This window comes from Nelumbo nucifera, chromosome 5 (genome assembly GCF_055504915.1).
Source record: "Nelumbo nucifera cultivar China Antique chromosome 5, China Antique-T2T, whole genome shotgun sequence".
Lineage (NCBI taxonomy): Eukaryota > Viridiplantae > Streptophyta > Magnoliopsida > Proteales > Nelumbonaceae > Nelumbo > Nelumbo nucifera.
The window spans coordinates 62,074,895-62,093,895 of record NC_142653.1 but is presented as its reverse complement, the minus strand read 5'-3'; the positions used below and the strand labels follow the sequence as shown (position 1 = coordinate 62,093,895).

General features: G+C 37.0%; 1 protein-coding gene across 2 annotated transcripts in view; it reads left to right on the top strand.

Annotated features, from left to right (window-relative positions):
• The window catches only part of LOC104589974 (clathrin adaptor complexes medium subunit family protein), a 32,829-nt gene extending 16,951 nt beyond the window's left edge, over window positions 1–15,878 (top strand). For both annotated transcript variants that reach the window (XM_010248463.3, XM_088887535.1), the window contains exons 5-12: window positions 513–755; window positions 873–1,041; window positions 2,357–2,661; window positions 3,687–3,885; window positions 3,971–4,124; window positions 10,476–10,538; window positions 10,655–10,751; window positions 15,609–15,878. In XM_010248463.3, the coding sequence (XP_010246765.1) occupies window positions 513–755; window positions 873–1,041; window positions 2,357–2,661; window positions 3,687–3,885; window positions 3,971–4,124; window positions 10,476–10,538; window positions 10,655–10,751; window positions 15,609–15,698 (1,320 nt within the window). In that variant the 3' untranslated portion in view covers window positions 15,699–15,878. The remainder of the gene's footprint in view (window positions 1–512; window positions 756–872; window positions 1,042–2,356; window positions 2,662–3,686; window positions 3,886–3,970; window positions 4,125–10,475; window positions 10,539–10,654; window positions 10,752–15,608) is intronic.
• Window positions 15,879–19,001: the final 3,123 nt, after the last annotated feature.

Below are 19,001 nucleotides of genomic sequence, written 5' to 3'. Positions count from 1 at the left end.
CCAAGCGAAACTGGTTGTTTCTTGGTCATGACCAGCTAAAGCTAAAGTTCCATTAAAGAGAATTTCCATGTGGTAGAACTTCCTTAAGTAAAATGATCCAATTAATAAATGATTGCTTTTACTTAAATTTTCTATGTTTTTTCAAAAAAAGAAAGAAAAAGAATGAGGAAAACAGTTTTGTTTTTTGTCATTTCTTCAAACAAGTTCAATTTGATACTAGTACTCTGGTGCTTCTTCAGGTTTTGAGTCTTAAATTTTATTTTTACCTTTTTCTTTTCAAAATATTTCAAAAGTCCATGAGACGTATTTCATACTTTTAATGTTCCTCCTCATCATTGAAGCCTTGTCCCAACTATATGGGGACACCTACATGAATCCTGTGTTTTGCCATTCCATTCTGTTTAGTGCCATATCCATTGTTAAATATACCTTCAATGTTCCTATATTACCAAATTTCTCTACCAAAGCAATAATGCACAGATTCATCAAGTTTATTCCTTAAGTATACAAAGGTACCTGAATATTGCTCCAATCTAGATGAAGAGGGCATTTGCAAGACAGCTTTTGAGCTGATTTTTGCATTTGATGAAGTGATCTCCCTTGGACACAAAGAAAATGTGACAGTTGCACAGGTTAAGCAGTACTGTGAGATGGAAAGTCATGAAGAGAAACTGCATAAGCTTGTTTTGCAGAGCAAGATTAATGAAACTAAGGATGTCATGAAGCGTAAAGCAAGTGAGATTGATAAAAGCAAGGTAGTTTATATAAAATTGATGCTTCTATTATTTATATTTTGTTTTGCTTTCACTTTTTTTTTTCTTTTTTCAACTCTCAAACTATTTCTTATGTAACAATGTGTACACATTTTGCAGATAGAGAAGAACAGAGGAGAGAAAGGAGGGTTTATGTCTCTGACGAGTTCAGGAAGGATAGAGAGTAGCTTTAGTGAGATGAGTATATCTAGTGGTGGAGGTGGTTTTGGAAGTAGTTCTGGATTTGGACTGAGCACTGAAGTGGAATCCTTTTCTAGTAAAAATAAAGGTTTGTGTCAGTTCTGTGCCTTAATTTTTTTGATTAATAACTGCAGATTCATTAAATTAGAAAAATATGTGCACAGAATATAATACGAAGATAGAGATACACTCTCTTATCTCTCCCCAAGCATTATGTTTTTACAGTTGCGCCCAGAACAATTTTTCTCTTCCCACCCCTTGCTTTGCCAACATGTCTGCAAAGGAGTTTGCACTTCTCTTAACCCATTGTACTCTCACTTCCATATCCTTAGTCAACCATTTGAACCTTTTATTCTCACTGTTGTAGTTCCACAGCTTCATTTATTTCACTTGTTAACCACTTCACTACCAGTTTTGAGTCTCCTTCAATAGTTGATTTCCTAATGTTCACAACCGTCTTGCCCTTTGTACTCTTTCTATTTTTTCCATGGACTCTGCCCTGAGAGAATCACCCACACCATCCGGGCCTGAGAATAGAGCAACTATCTTCCCCTCCTCATCTCTGAATACCCCTCCAATTCCTGACAAACGAGGATTCCCTATACTGCTGCCATCAAAGTTAAGTTTAATGAACCCTATTCCAGTGGAGACTACAAGGGAATGGTGATGTTCTTTTTGTAGGATGATTCAGCCACTTCCTTCCAATTTCTAAGTAGATCATCCGTTGTGACAGACAAGAAAGTTTTCAAGGACTTCAACCAATGGGCTACTCTAATTGTAATGGACTCAATTAGAGCTTCCCTACTCTCCCTCTGTAAGAAAATTCTTGAATTTCATGTGCCTTAATCCTATAAAGGCTGTTTTTGTTCTGTTTTGACATGTTAGCGCTTCAAGTTACTGTTACTGATAGAAAATGGGAAAAATTAATTTGTATAAATCTTTGCATTGGAGAATGTGACAGCACCATTAGGAACTGAGTGGATGGCCTTCCACTGCTGAAACTGATGTTTGACAAGGTAGATTGAAACAGTGGTATGGTTATATTCTCTGGACACCAAAAAAGATCGAAGAAAGTTTCTTAATGTCAGGTCAATTGTTCTTTCTTCAATAGGCCGTCGGTAAATTGGAACATGATCTGGGTCTCCAACTGAATTGAATTCATCGTTCAATGGTAGATCCATTTGTTATCAAATTGAAATTATATTCTCTCTGACATATCTGTATGCATGTATATTGTGCATACTTTTTCCAGACAAATAAATTCTACTTCTTAAATGCTTAATTTTGACTGATCGATGTAGGATTAATCATGCTACCGAAATTTCACTATGTAGAAAATGTGACCTGATTTTTTATATTTCAGCTGGTGAAAACTTCTTTTAATATTGTTTTTGCTTTTTCAGGTCGTCCATCTGCATCTGCTACTGCTCCTCCTAAAGGTCTTGGTATGAAGCTTGGGAAAACCCAAAGGACTAACCAATTCTTGGAATCTCTGAAAGCTGAAGGTGAAGTGATTGTTGAAGATGTGCCACCAACTACTACACAGTCCAAATCTGCTGTGCCTCCACCAACTGATCCGGTAACATTGACTGTTGAAGAGAAGATTAATGTGACACTCAAGCGAGATGGTGGGGTTAGTAACTTTGATGTGCAAGGCACTCTTTCACTTCAAATTCTTAACCAGGAGGATGGACTTATCCAAGTGCAGGTGCTCTCTCTCTCTCTCTTGTTTGTATAATGCTTTTCTGCTAGCATAATCTGATGGCTCTGAAAAGAGGAATTGAGGAGCAAATTGAAGCTGGTGAAGCTAGTGAGAAATGATGAAAAAGGCATGCATATTTATAAAGGGTTTAACATTGGGTAATGGTGGAGAAAGAGTTGTGTACTGGCTCTATATAGTTGGGATAGTTGTTGATGATGATTATGATATCATAGTGATAACTTGGTCTGCAATGCACATTGTAAGTTGGAAATTGAATCAGGATTTGTCTTTCACAAAAAGAAAAGAGGTAATATCCAATTTGAAAGGATGAAAATCTCCCAAAAAATAATTCCATCATGTAGTGCTAGAAACTGGCATTGAGAACAAAATAAAGGTTCTAATTCTGTGTGTTGAATTCACAAGTTCAATTAAGCGCTCCTTTATAGCACAAAACTCAATGGTTATTTTCAAATGGAATTTGTATAAGGCCCTTGATGGTATTTCTTGTTTTGCTTTTTTTCCTCACCCCTTGTAAACAATATATTAAAAGTTACAGTTTGAGCTGACCTTTGATAGTCATTCCCCCAAGGCCCTTAGACCCTCAACAGTAGTTTAATATCAATACTTTTTAAGGCAGACAAGAAATAACATCTCATTTTTTTTTCAGTCCTTAAGGTCTCATAGTATGAGCATTTTCTTACAGATTTTGAGAATTAAATGTGTTTATAGCATGATGAAAATTTGGTTATACAGATTTAAGGGAACTATATTGGTGACAGATGAGTTTGATGGTTCATCATGAGAAAATTTGAATTATTTGGGGCAGATTTTTGCTCATCTGTGGCGTTGGATCGGAGGAGATAATATTTTTATTTTTGTTGCATTGTAATCCGGAAGTTTCTTATACTTTTGTATTGTGATCTCTCATCACCTCATTGTTTCATGGTTTAATGCCTTCCAGTTGCGCCTTTTTAAATGAAAAGTTTGGGTGCTTATGTCATTATTTGATTATTGTATTGTCTCTTTCTCAGATTGAATCTCGGGCAGATTCAGGCATCCTTTTCAAAACCCATCCTAACATCAACAAGGAACTGTTTTCAAATGAAAATATTCTAGGTCTTAAGGATCCTAACAGGCCTTTTCCAACTGGACAAAGTGGAGATGCAGCAGGTGTTGGTCTTTTGAAGTGGAGAATTCAAAATTTGGATGAGTCTCTTGTGCCACTGACAAGTAGGTTTTTTATGATTTATTCTGCTACTCTAGTATATGCCTTTTCCCTTGTCAATAATTTCTCAATATGTTCATCCATTTGCAGTCAACTGCTGGCCCTCTGTTTCTGGGAATGAAACTTATGTCAGCATTGAGTACGAAGCTTCTTCGATGTTTGACCTGCGGAACGTTGTAATATCAGTACCTCTTCCTGCATTGCGAGATGCACCAAACGTCAGGCAGATAGATGGGGAATGGAGGTGCACACACTAATTTGTTCTTTATTTGCAAACAATGTGGCAGTTAACTTCTATAAAAGTTACATTTCTTTTTTCCATGTATGCTTCTATTGAACTCAAATGGCATGTATATTTATGTCTTGGGGTAGCAAACTAACAATTATGATACTTGAGTTACTATTCTTTATGTTTATAATTTTTTGGTCTTAATTATGAATAATTTAGTCTTGGAGTCCCTGAATATGTTATATTTTATTTATTTATTTTTTGTTTCACATGTAAAAAAATCAATAAGATATTATTTAGTTTTTTTTGTTACATTTATAGTTCCATGTTCTTTTTATCCATCTTTTTTTTTTTGATTGGAAACAATAGCTTTATTAGAGATATTTTAAAGTACAACTTTCAAACCCTAGTATAGGGTGTTCATCCAAAATACAATCAAAGTACAGCACTGCCCAAAGTATATTGTTCCTGATAGTCCCTTGTTTGGCTAAGGTATCTGCTAATCCATTAGCTGATCTTCTTGTCTACTTGAGGCAAGCACCAGCCTCCCTTGTTAAGCTAAAAATTTCCCTCAACAATTGTCTGTCCAGACGCCCAAACAACCTGTCTGCATCCAACCAATTATCAATTTAAAGCCCCTTCTATTTCGATTTGGTATAGCCCCAACTGTTTGGCATATATAACACCTTGAAGCAAAAGCCATGACCTCTGCTCTCAATGAGTCTCCCACTCCTATTGTTCCAGAATACATAGCAATTGTTCTCTCTATCCATCTAATGCATTTGATTTGTGCAAATTACTTGTCATAGCTGCACTTGCCTTTATTGGATGTAACAAGGTTTTAGAAACCAACCCAGAAACAGAACAGCTTTTTCCTCTGGTTCCTGGGTCAGTGGTTTGACCGTCTAGTCAAATGGGTCAAAATGGTTGAGTTCAATTTACATTGTATATTGCATCCTGACCATTAGATTGGAATATTAGGTTAGGTTAGGAAGATATATAGGTCATATACATATATTATAGAAGAGAGGGTGAGAAGGGAGGCTTAGAAAGAAAGAAGAAAGAAAGAAGAAAGAAGGAAAGAAAGAAAGAAAGCAAGCAAGAACGAATGAAGAAGAAGAAGGCGGTTGCCTCCTCCCTCAGATCTCTCTCTCTCTCTCTCTCCCACAGCCAGTCAATTTCTTTCTCTCTTTTTTTGTTATTTTAATTTTTAAAAAGTAATTTCAGTTTTTGATTATTTAACTGTGAACCTTTGGCCATATCGAATGGTTCAGCAATTAGACCATCCGGGTCAGTGGTTTGTTGACCGATTCAATATTTCTTTACAAAATAATAGGCCAGGTGGTAAACAGAACCAATATGGCAGCCGGTTGCCGAGACCCAAGTTCTACTCTGGGTTACCAGGTGATTAACTCAAGTCTTTTCTATAAGCATCTTGTTGTGTCACCAACATCGGCCAAATACCAGAGTTGCTGCAACTCTTCCATGAATCTTCAATATGAGGGCATCCAGGAATCCTCTGGACCTATAGAAGGCTTTCTACACACTACTACTGGTTGGGAATGAAAAAGTGAGTGAAGGGTTATGTTGCTGCTTGCAATCTATGTGAACAACATAAATACAATAGCCAGTCTCCAGTAGGTTTGTTACAACTCCTATCTGTCCCCTCTCAGGTATGGGAAGAGATTACCATGTGTTTCATAACCAGACTTCCAACTTCAGGAGGTAAGTCGGTTATTGTAGTTGTGGTGGACAGCTTCACTAATTTCACGCACTTTTCAGTGCTATCTCTTATTTACATGCTTAGGTGGCCAGATATTTGAAAACGACAGCCATGCTTCATGGAACACCCCTGGTCATCATCACTGATAGGGACCCCACATTTGAGCTTTCTGGAATAAGTATTTCAAGGCCATGGGGACAGAGCTACACTACTCAACCAGTTACCGTCCTCAGATTGATGGTTAGACCAAGTTGGTAAACCAGTCCTAGGAAACCTACCTAAGGTGTTTCACTATGATCAACCCAATATTGGGCCAAGTGGTTACCCTGGGCCAAATTATGGTACAGTACACCCAACCATGCATTTGCTGGCATCTCCCCCTTCCAAGCTCTATATGGATGTCCGTCGTCTGCAATCTTACCATATGAGAGAGGATCTTCAGCAGTAGCAGAAGTAGATGCCCATTTGATTGAAAGGGATGAAATCCTCAAGGCCTTGAAGGTCCATTTGCATTAAGGCCTAGGAGCAGATGAAGCAGCAATATGACAAGAACCACATGGTGTGAGTATGGTGGTAAGGCTATGTGTGGGGGTCTCCTTGAAGGACAAAGGAAATTCGAGGGCAGGGGGTAGGCTGAAGGCTAGGGTGAACAGAGTGATAGGATGATGATCTCGTTATGAGTTGAACCTCTATTTATAGGGAGAGATCCCGAAAGGAAGTAGCACACGTGTATTATAAGAATTCTCAGACGAAAGGAAACCATGTCCTTGAGATATCTCATAAGACATATGGCGAAGCCCTAGCGGTGTTCCCTGACAACTGACACCGAATCGAAGATTCCCTTTCCTAGTGGGAATCAAACACTTTTAGCTCCTTCCTTTTGGGACCTCGGGATCTCTCCCTATAAATAGAGGTCCAACTCATAACGAGATCATCATCCTATCACTATTCACTCTAGGTGCAAGAGGCGTACGTCTCATACACTTTTTTCATGAGGCGTACGCCTCATGTGCCTCATGCACATCTTAGATAAAAAGACAAAAAAAAAAGAAAAAAGCAAAAAAGAAAGGAAAGGAAAGGAAAAGAAAGGGAAGGGAAAGAAAAAGAAAGAGAAGAAAAAAGAGAAAAAGGAAAGAAAAGAAAAGAGAAGGGAAGGGAAGGGAAGGGAAGGGAAGGGAAGAAAAGATTAGGGGAAAGAAAGTGGTTTGCCCCCTTCCCCTTCAGCTGGGGGGCTTCGCCCCCTAGACCCCCCACCCCCTTTTCAATGCAGTCCAATTTGTTTTTTTGAGTTAGGGGGTCTTGCTCCGCTTCGACAAAACTCCCCCTTTCAACTAATGTTATGCATCTTTATTCTTCTTAATATAAAAGATTTTTTATTAAAGATAAAGAAAAAGTGAGATCCTCCTTCCTCCTCCTAACGCCCCCCTAAGGAGGCTTACGCCTCCTTGTGTTCGGGAGGCTTATGCCTCTTGCGTTTTGAACTATGCCTCTAGGTAGTGGAATGCCTCGCGTCACGCTTCCGTGTTTTAAAACATTGCCTGCAGCTACTCCTCCAACGGTCATCTGGGACAGAATGATCCCCTTTCACTCCAGCTGGCCCCTCCACATCCATCCCCACCAGTCACCAATTTGCTAACCCAAATCCTGCCAACCCTGAACAACCTCCTAGAACCAACCCCACCAACTCTATCACTCTATTCACCCTAGCCTTTAGCCTTTGCTAAAAGACCTATCTGAAGCTAGTTCCCTGGTATTATGGATTGTTTAAGGTGCTACAACTAGTTAGTGGGATGGCCTATCGTCTTGATCTTCCACCTACATCTAAACTTCACCTGGTGTTTCATGTTTCTATGCTCAAAACATGCCCCGATCCCACAGCTCAAAGAAGTATAGACTTGCCTGAATTCTCCAAAGATGATGAGTTACAAACTCGGCCCATCAGGATGCTTGACTATTGATGCAAGGCAAGAAGATCACCAGAGAGGTTTTAGTGGCATGGGCTGGGCTGCCAATAGAGGATTCTTCATAGGAAAACTGTAAGAAGCTTAAACAGAAGCACCCCAACTTCAACCTTGAGGACATGGTTGTTGTTGGGACCCAGCCAAGCCTATAGCCCAGTTCATAACAGCCAGGTCCATGATGAAGCCAGACCGAGCAACTGTGTCAGCCTGCAGTCACCCTAGTTCCCCCCATGAGCCATCTGTTACTTCTATACCAGAAAGACACATCAGCACAATTAGTTAGGGGAGAGATATTTGTCATAAAGTTATACAAGGGGGTGAGGTCGAGTGAAGGGAAGCATGCAAATTGCTTGAAATCTGTTATCTTCTCCTCTCTGTCCTTCTCTCCTTCCTGTCCTCTTCAGTTCTGTAGGAGGTGAAACCCCTCCAAGTGATTCATGCGTTGGGCAGTATCCCAATTCCCAACAATGAACTTTCTCCAAGTCTAATTTATAAACCCACCCCTTTCAGCCTGTTCTTTTTAGGTCATCCACACATTAATTGGCTCTAAGGCACTGATCAATAATTTGTCTACCCTGTATAAACACGCCTTGATAGTGTGTGAGTAAATAGAGGGTAACCTCTTTGAGTCATAGTGACAGTACTTTAACTATTGTAGAGAGACTGGGCCGAATGGGCCCTAGTATCTATCCTTTTATTCTTTGTAATGTGTTATCTATTTGTTTTGTTAATGGGCCTGTTACTTCTTTTTGTAAGCTTACTTTAAGTTCTTGCTTAGCTGGCCGCCCACTTAAGGGCATACTTGTAAGTAACCTAGTTAATGAAGATTAACAAAAGGATTAGAGAGGGGAGAGAGGAGATTATCAAACTCTTCTTCTTCCTCTTCTTTTCTCCTTCCTCTTCCCTTGTACTGCCGTCTTCTACCTTTCTTCTACTTTCTCTGTTTTTAACCAAGTTTATATCAGTTTTAGAGGACTGACTTCTACTATAATCATATAGAGGCTCCCCACCAAGCTTATGGGCCTTAAATCTTTTGGGTGGTCCCCACTAGCTTTCTTGGGTATAACGGCTATGAATGTGGCATTCCCTGCATTTATTATTCCACTGTCATGAAGTTACTGAAACACATCCATCAAGATTTGTCTTCAGAGAAATAGACCAATTTGCAAGGAGGTTTAATACTAGCTTTGGTTCGGTAAAGAGGGAAGCAAATGGACTTGCAGATGTCCTAGCCAAACAAGGAGCAGACAGACCTACTTTATTTTGGGCTATATTGTAATCTGGGTCACTACATTGCTGTAACTTTAAAACCTGTGATTGATGATTTAATAAAATTTTATTTGCTGATCAAAGAAAAAAGAGATTGGTATGCTGCAGCTTTCTTGATAAAATAGCACAGGGATCAGGGCTAAGTACTTTGAATGTATCCATGGATCATGCTGATATTCTAAATTTCTAATTTCCTTCAATTTGCAAGGAAGGTTTTGGCAATGTTTGATAGGATACTTTAGGGGAGGTTTATCAAGATAATTCAAGAAAATTGAAAGGTGACTTGTCGAGGAGCAGTTCAGTTCTTTGTTTGATGTTGAGCGTGCACGGTGGAATTTTCTTTTGGGCCTTAGATGATTGTTAGCTTCTGAACTGAGAAAATTTTAAGAGAAAACAGGAGAAAAGACTTGCTATAAGAAAAGAGAAAAGAGAGAAAATAAAACCCATGAATCATTTGTAGTGTTCCTTAAATTACTCTTGCACTCACCAGACAATACATATAGCAGAAATAATCTCTAAAATTCCTTAACCACGTTTTTTTTCCAACTTTGTGCATATATACTGCCTAGGGTCAGCCAATCTCCTTTCTAAACTAAAAACTAAAAATTATAAATTCTTTAGACTACTTAACCAGAAACTGGTATTTTAAATTCAAGAGCAATGGCAATGGAAACATCAACATCTATGTTGAGGGAGATTAGATGTTTGACAAGGGTAATAAATACCACCTTTTCTTAGGCCTAGAGACTCAGCAAATTGTATGGATGACACTCTAGCCAAGCATGGTGACTCTTGGCGTATTTATTCTGGGTTGCTTGGCGTATTTATACATATTCATTCCTTCATTGTATTTAAAAAATAGTTACCAAGAAAAACATAACTAACTACAACTAAACAAATTAAACTAGTAGGCTGGACCCACATTCAAAGATGAAACTGACCAAAGTATAAAAATACAAAAAATAAATAAAAATTCAGAAAACTATATATATCTGACAACTCCATTACTTTCTCTTTGATGAAAGTTGCAAGTTGCACCTCTCTGAAGGAAAATAATTTTTTTATTATTCGAAGAATTAGAAATGTCTATGATTTTATCCCACAACTGTAGTAATTTCACAGGGATGCAAGTGCTAAATGCAAGTTGTGGTGATATCTAAGAAACAAGGCTGTGTTTCCACTTTCCTCTAGAAAAACTACAAGCTTGTTCGAGTGCTCCCAACTTAGAAAGTATGGAAGTGAACAATAGCTTGTCTGGTTTCCATAGCATCACAGTAAACATTAACCATTCAACAACTTTACTGATTTCAAGCTCATTTCCTTCCTCACCCCACTTTTTCAAAGTAAGGGGTTGGGTATAATAATTATTATCAGGCATGCATTTACTTTTTTTTTTATTAATTTGATTTGCAGGTATGACCCAAGAGCTTCCACCTTGGAGTGGTCCATACTTCTCATTGATAGTTCCAACCGCAGGTCAGAGTGCAACAAAGATTTAGTTTCTAATCTTTATGCATACGCAATTTGTTCTTTAAATTCTTCCCCTTGTATTGTATCATATATCTGATTTTCCACTTTTTCATCCTTGGCAGTGGATCAATGGAGTTTGTTGTTCCTCCAGCAGATTCATCAGTTTTCTTTCCCATTTCTGTCAGGTTTACTGCGGCTAAGACATTTAGTGACCTAAAGGTTTGTGAAGTCTGAATTCTTGTTAGGCCCTTTCCTGAATTTATAAGTAGCAGTAGAGTTTCTTTTTGTATCTTTTGAGAATAAAGGGTTAGGTTTTACCTCGGTCTCATCTTTTACTAATAAAAAAAAGAATAAAGGGTTAGGTTACAAGAAAAGGAAAACCTGCATAAATAATGGAGGTTGATGTGTTCTTAACCAGCACTTCCGTGACTTCTATTTGGGTCTCTATATCACTATTCTAAAAGGTGTGCCTAGGCACAGATATTGTGTTAATGTTTTCTTATGAAATATGGTTATCATATTATGCCATTATGGAGGTTTAGGTGCATTTTATTTGATATAGAAACAAGATTTTTATATTCCTTCATGTCAAATTTTTATTTTATATGTTTTAGGAATGTTGTGCCTCACTAGTTCAAGCGTGCACCTTGTGTTGTGCCTTGCTTCTCAGGTGTATGGAAGCCCTTGCACTTTTGTTCCTCTTTCTTTTAAAACACCGCTCTAGATGTATCCATATAGTCCAGTCCAAGTTCATTATCACAGCATCTATCACAAGCCCATGCTTACAACAGAATCAAAAGCTCATGACTATTTTCCCAGGAATCATAAAACCGCCATTAAATGTGGATGGTTTTTAAAGGAACTTTGAGCATAAAAATTTATTAGGAGTCAGTGAAGTATAAAAGTTTTATAGGTGGTTTGCAGCAAGAGCAAATATTTAGTGTGCAGGGAAGTAAAGGGGTACCTGGGTTTAAAATGGTCTTTCTTTTTGTATTGGAGATAGTTAGGTTGGTTTTCCTAGAATTTAACTGCTTGTTATGATTATTAAGATGCATTAGCTTGTATTATGTACCATGGTAGCTTGTTTTGAGCTTTGAACCTCTAGCACGCATTTTTGGCAGTGTGATACTCCAAACCACTTTTAGAGGTAGAACAACTCTATGATTAGTGTTATTCCATTCTTGAGTTTATTGATAAAAAAATTCTATTCTTGACTTTTTATTTTTTTATTTATTTTATTCTGTTGACCATTTGTCTTCTGTATAATGACGAAAGGAAAACCCCCATTGACAACCCCATAGGACATGTTGAAGAGGCATTCAATAGAGAGATAAGTCCAAGAAGTGGTTATACACTTTGGCTGCTATCTAGAAATCTCGAATAATGTGGTTCACTGCCATTTGATATTTTCTCATAGAATGCATTCATTTGGGGATAGAATCTATTGGTCTTCATTTTAATTATAAAAAAGTCTATTGAATCCTTGTTGATTTTTTTTTTATAAAATCATTTATTTTAATTATCTAAAAAATGTATTCATCTTTCCACATGCTTTGAATTATATTTCATGTATTTCTTTTATTATGAGGCATTTCATGTATGGTTTTGGAGGAGTCATAGATTTCCATATGTAATTTCCTTGTATGGAAAGTAACTTGTGGTAATTAGGTACATCTTTGATTTCATATGAATTGTCAATTTTTTTCCTTTAAATAATTAGTGCACTAAATGCACCTCATTAACTTGTATCAATTCCCCCATCTCTCTTTTCAGAAACAGAAAACAACTTTTATATCAAATAACTGTCATTTAGTGTATAAATCTTTTAAAAATATAAATATGCATACTTGGGTTTGTTGCTCTAGAGGAGTTAAATGAAGCATACATGAATTCAAGAAAGATATTTGTGGATTGAAGCAGTCTCCCTATGAATGGTTTTGTCCATTCAATGTAGTGGTGAAACTTTTGAATTACAGTGACATCAAATATGTTACTTGATGTTCAGATGTCATACAAAGATGGGTATAATTCTGTTGGTCATTTATGTAGATATATTGTGGTTACAAGTCATGGTCTTAAAGAGATAAATATGCTGAATTTATCTCTTCAACATCCTTTGTGCACCAAAAGACCTAGGGAAATTAAAATAGTTTCCTAGATTTTGAAGTTGCCAAGTCAAGAACTGAAATTAATTTGTGAAAAAGGGACTGTGCTATTATGCTGGATCTACTTAATGAAAAGGGTCTATTAGAATCAAAGCCAGCTAGTACTCCAACGAACACCAATGTTAAATTGAATGAAACTAAGTTGTTCTCCAACTTTGGCTGTTCGGCAGATACAAAAAGATTAGTCAGAAAAAAAAAAGATGAATTACTTCACTGTTACCAGACTTTGATGTTTCATATGCAGTGGAGAGGTTCATATGGAGTCTTATGTGATAGGAGAATACCAGTGAGGCTAAAATGAAAATTTTATTCAACTGTTTTAAGGCCAGCAATATTATATGGAGAAGAGCATTGGGCGGCCAAGAAATTTCTTGTCCAAACAATGAATACACAGCAGAAATGCGAATAGTGGGATGGAATAATGGGAAATGATCTCATTCGGAGCAACCTTGGAATAGCTCCAATAGGTGATAAGAATGAGGGCAAGTAGACCAAGATGATTTTGACATGTATAGAGAATACCATCTATTAGTAATGGTAAGAAGTGATCTCAATATTGAGGGTGGGGTGACCAAAATGGACATGGGTTGAAGTAGCGAGAAACCGTTTAAGGGGCCATATTTAACAATGGCTTTGGCATTAAATAGAATGAAGTAGCTGACCCCATATAGCTGGAGTAGGCTTGGATGATATTGATGATGATGATGATGTTAGAATTACAAAAACAGCATACTGATGAGATAGACTCTAAGAAATACAATCTGTGATTAACTGGTCAGCCTGCTTTTCCTTCTCTTTTCCTGGCTAAATGGTCAGTAAAGTATTAGCTGATTAGGAAGTCTACCTGAGTGATCTTTTTGAAGTGGCAGACAGAGTCTAAAGCTTCTCTAGTGGTAATTACAATATTATAACCAATTTTACTGATACATAAATATTGATTTTATATTAGATACAAGGTTTACAAGCATGTTTGTTTATCATTGGATCAAATCACATTGTGGTTATATTCACTCCAATTGCTTAATTGGATCAAGATTTTGTACAAGTGGATTATGTTAGCTGCCCAAATTTGTTGGTGGAGATTCAACAAGGACAGAATTCGTATCTTATGACTAAAATTAGAGCATCTTTAAGACCTGTAAAAGACACTAATAGGTGAGCCTTCCAGATTGAATGGTTCATACAGATTGGTTCTAGGTTCAGTCTGGCAGATAGCTTTGGTACAGTGTAGTAGGGAGCTCCTAATCCTGATTTTTTCATTATTGTATAAGCTGATTAGCATGTTGTTTGATAGTGTTTTCCATTGAACCCTCACGTGAGCTTTGGTACAGTGTAGTAGGGAGCTCCTAATCCTGATTTTTTTATTATTGTATAAGCTGATTAGCATGTTGTTTGATAGTGTTTTCCATTGAACCCTCGCGTGAGCTTTTTTCGATAGTGTTGGTAATTAATCTTTTTTTCCTCCTTTTAGAAAATATCTTCTGATCATGTTTCTGATAAAAGAAAATGAATGAAAAAAGGGAAAAAGTAAAGATTGTTTCATGGTTTGTCTGCAGATAGCTCTATTTTGCAAGGTTTTTAAAAACGAACCGGAAATAGAACTGGTCAGGGGACTGGTTTCTGATTAAGCGGTTCAACAGTCCAGGTCGAATGGTTTGACCAGTGACGTCATAAATAAATTAAAATAAAAAATATATTTATAAATAATAAAAATAGCATAAAATTAAATAAAAAACATAAAAATATAGAAAATACAGAAAAAAACAAAAAAATAAAACTATCTAAATACAAAAATGACAAAATACATAACAAATAGTAAATACAAAAAGGACAGAAACATTGTCCTCTCTGTTCCCTTCTTCACTGTGATAAAGAGTAAAGCTGACAATCTCTGTTCTTTGTAACAAGGATGGAGAAAGTTAAAAAAACAATAAAATGAATAAATTAATAAAATAAAAGCAAGAGTATGAGGGAGAATGAGAATGAGAACAAGAATCAGGTAAAACAAATGGAGAGATGGAAAAGGGGAGGAGCAGCGATACTGTTCTCGCTGCTTGCGAAGCAGAGTAGATGTGCTCCTTCGAAAACAAAAGCAATAGATTTTTTGAGAGTTATCTTATGTAAAATCGCCGGCCGCCGCCGCAAAATCGCTGACTGCTGCTGCTCCTTATTGCTCCTTGTTGCTGCTGATTACAAGAGGAAAGAAATCTGCCATTGCAAAATCGCCGGTTGCCGCTGCTCTTGTTGCTCCTTGTTGCTGCTGATTACAAGAAAGAAATCTGCCTCTGCTCCTTGTTGCTTACCGCAGTAAGCCCTTTTGAGGAAGGAAATCCGGATGACAGTCGCCAGTCATCGTGATTGGTCGATGTCAGTCGTGGATGTTGCAGGTTGTCGGTCGTGGCTGCCACAGGTCGTCGGTCATGCTGTCAGAGTATGAGAATGAAGGCTGGGCCTTGGAAGGGTTAGAACGAAAATGACCTTTGGTTCTAACCCTAACTCGTAAAGAGGAACCGTGGGATATGAATGGATTTTTTTTTTTTTTTTTTTAAATCGGATGAAAATAAATTTTGCCTACCCACGAACCACTGCCCAGGTCGAACAGTTTAGCGGTTCGACCGCCTGGGTCAGCGGTTTTTCGACTTTTTCAACAGTTATTTATTGAATAACGGTTTACAGTATAACCGGACCTGGGGGGCTGAACGGTTACTGGTTTTTCTGGTCCGACCGCCCGGTCTGGTCTGGTTTTGAAAACCATGCTATTTTGTTCATTTCCCTTTACAGTGAGTTTCTTTTATGTTTGCAGGAAGGTTGTGATCAATATTTGCTACATTAATTTTGTGAAAATATGTTAATATCTTTAATTATTGAAAAATGTTAAATGCATAACGCTCCAATTTAAATTCCCTTGCAGGTTTTGAATGTATTGCCACTGAGAGGTGGGTCACCTCCAAAATTTTCACAGAGGACACAATTGATTACTGAGAACTACAGAGTGGAGTGATTGTGATAGCTATAATAACAGATGGATGAATGTATGAGATTTGCGTAATGATGTTCTCATTGGAACAACAGCACTAGTTCTTGTTTTCTTTACTCTTCTTATTTTAATATAAATTTTGAGATTGAACATCTAGGATATTTTTATTTACAAAGAAATAAGTTGGTTTTTGTTTCCTCCAAATCATCTTTTATGTGGCATAGATGATTTTACTTGAGATATTTTCTAGCAAGGAAAATTTTCTGTTTAATGCATATTCAAGCGCATTTTCAACATGGGCCGTGTTGCCATATTGCCATCAACATTGTGGTAGTGTCAACTATCATGCTTGTTACTTGGTCAATAGTTGTCAATTTCGTGTATTTGGCCATCAGTCAAAGATCTAAAATATTGATAGATACGTTTTTAGGGGTGCGGGTCTTCGGTTCCAAGGTCCTGGAACTTTTCTTGTCTAGATCGGTTCCAGGGTTTACCCGTGGAACCTGTTCCAACAATAGTTCAAAATTTATATTTGATTAAATTGAATAATATAATAATTAAATTATCATAATATATTCATATATAGTTCCAAATTTATCATTATAATTTAAAATTTTTTAATATTACCTTTTATGTTATTTATTATACATTCAAATATTAAACTGAGAAAAATGATCAAATCAATTGATTCAATGGTCTTTATAACAATGAATGTTTGGATTCAAAATTTCACATCCATTTTTTTTTGGGATTTATTTCAAAGGAAAGTTTGGTTTCAAGGCCGTTTCCCAAGTTGAGTAAACCCCTAGACCTTGGAATCAGCTTGGATGGGGTGGGTTCCAAGAATTTGGAACTAGATCTTACCCTCAAATAGATCAGCTTGGATTTTCTACCCACGAGAGCTCTACCCACTTATCCACAAGACATCACAGCTATACATAGGAACATTGTCTGTTTTTGTAACCTATTATGCATGGGGAGATGTTCTAGATGCACGGTTTTAGTATATAGTGGGTAGATGCATGTAGAATTCTTGTGGGAGGAGATCCAAAGTTGTAATAGATTCGGTAGGTCAACTCAAGGCCAATTCAAAGTTGGGTCCACTTGATGCAAGTCTGGTTCCTGGTTGATTCTCCAAATTGGTTTGGAACTTTGGATAGGATAAATTCCTATATCATGGAACCAGCCTAGGTGAGGGTGGGTTTCAAATTATCAGGCCCTACCTAGTAATAGATTGGATAGGGTTGGTTCAAGGCCAATTCAATTCAAAGTCGGTTTCATTTTATTCCAAGTGGGACCTACCCATTTTTTCACCTCTACTATGTTGATAGAGAGCCCCATAATTCATATAATAATTGGTTAGGACTTGTGAGATGCATGTGCTTTGTTGAGAGCAATTGAGGAAGGATCTCTATGAAATTTCCAATTATGCAATGGTCATATAAGTCCAATTCAAGTATTATTTTTTGGGTTATTTCTAATTCAAGGTTCTAAATATCCATACAGGGCGTATCAGTCTGTATCGGTGTTTTTTTTTGTGTTTTATTTATTTATTTTTTCAAAACCGGTTCAGAGGGATCGGTTTAAGTCATGGCTACCCTCTGAACCATGGCCTGACCTGATACGCCCCCTGTTGGGGCATATTGGGAAGGCCCCAATACAATACGTATCCACCAATATGGGCCAATATGTAACAATATTTTGAACCTGGTCTAATTTATCCAATCACAATCCAAGTTATGCTTTAGTGAGAGTGGCCAATTTCCTATGCTCTACCTTGTGTTTTGGTCCTAACAAAAACATCTATAATTCTGAAAAATGTGCAAATTTCTCCTTTCTATTAGCTTTTCAATAACAAAGATGCTGAAATTAACAAAATATCCTTATTGTTGTTACACATTATCATACACAATTTAAATACTCAACTTCACCCTCCACTAATTTATTTTCACTGTCAACTCTAAAAGAGTAATTCTCTCTACACCTCTTGGACGAAGGTTAAAAGGCAAAGTGAAGTAAAAAGCGAGTAAATCTTTTTTTAAGGTATTTCAGTAAATTTACATCTAAATGATGAAGTTCGTTAAGATAAATTTGATAGTTTAAAAAAGTCAATGCATTACATCGGCATTTGATGGAGAGAAATAATTGTGATGGAGTTCTTGTTTCAATTTCTGAAATGGACTCATGACATGGAGCAGGGTTGGGAGCCATCTGTTGTTCCCATTTGGACTTCTTTGCCACAGCTCTAGCTTAACCATTATAATCGCAGATAGTGGGACGTGTTCTAAAGGTGGATTAGGCTACTACTATAGTGAAGTTAATGAGAACTATGGCTGCAAGAGTTTGTGTAGAAATCTTATCAAACAAAACCTTTCTAGGATTTGGGTTGGTCTAGGGAAGGAAGGATTTTGGCAGAGAGTCTACCAGAACATTCCCCTATATTGCTCTTTTTGTTATAAACATGGTCATTTTGAGTCCGATTGTAATTAAGAGGGAAGAGAAAGGAAACTGAAAGAAGAATAAGGACCAGAAGGGAAAGGTGGTTATTGAGGAGAAATAAGAGAAAAAAACCATAATTTCCAAAGAGAAAATCTCCTAGTTATCAAGCAAGTCTTTTAGACTACAAGTAGGATGGTTAACTTAAAAACCAAAGACGAAGAACATAATGGCATTCCTAGCAGGAGTGAACATGAAAAACCAAAAAACTGAATCAAACCGATAGACCAAACCGAAAATTCCGGTTATCTATATATTATAAATGATCATGTATATGCATTATATATATATAATATTATTTATTATTTATAATATAATATTATATATTTCTAGTTATTTATTATATCTTTATACATTTATTTGTAATTTATATTATAAAAAAATTGATGAACCAAATTGGTGGTTAAACGAATTGATCAACTGATTAACCAATTTACTTCAGTTTAGTTTCAGTTACCGGTTTTCCAAAAATCATTACTTTGAAAAATAGGCCCATGGTAACCAAACCGTGAGCACCCCTAACTCCTAAGCCAGTATTTAAGGACATGAATCACGAGGTATAACTCTCTTCTTTTCGACTCTTCAAACACATTGGGCCTCTTTCTTTTGCTTTATTTCTATTCAACAATGTTTGGCTAAGACCAACTCGTCCCAAATAGCTCAGCCTAGCCAACCCCTTTACCTCTTACTAACTTGAGCGTCAGAGTGCCTCTCCTCAGGATCCTCCTTAGGGCCTCTAACCTTGCTTCTTCACGGGTTGCTCGGTATCCATTAGTTTGTCTTGCTCTCCTTTAGCTTGACACGCCTCCTCTAGCTTGGCTAATCCAACTC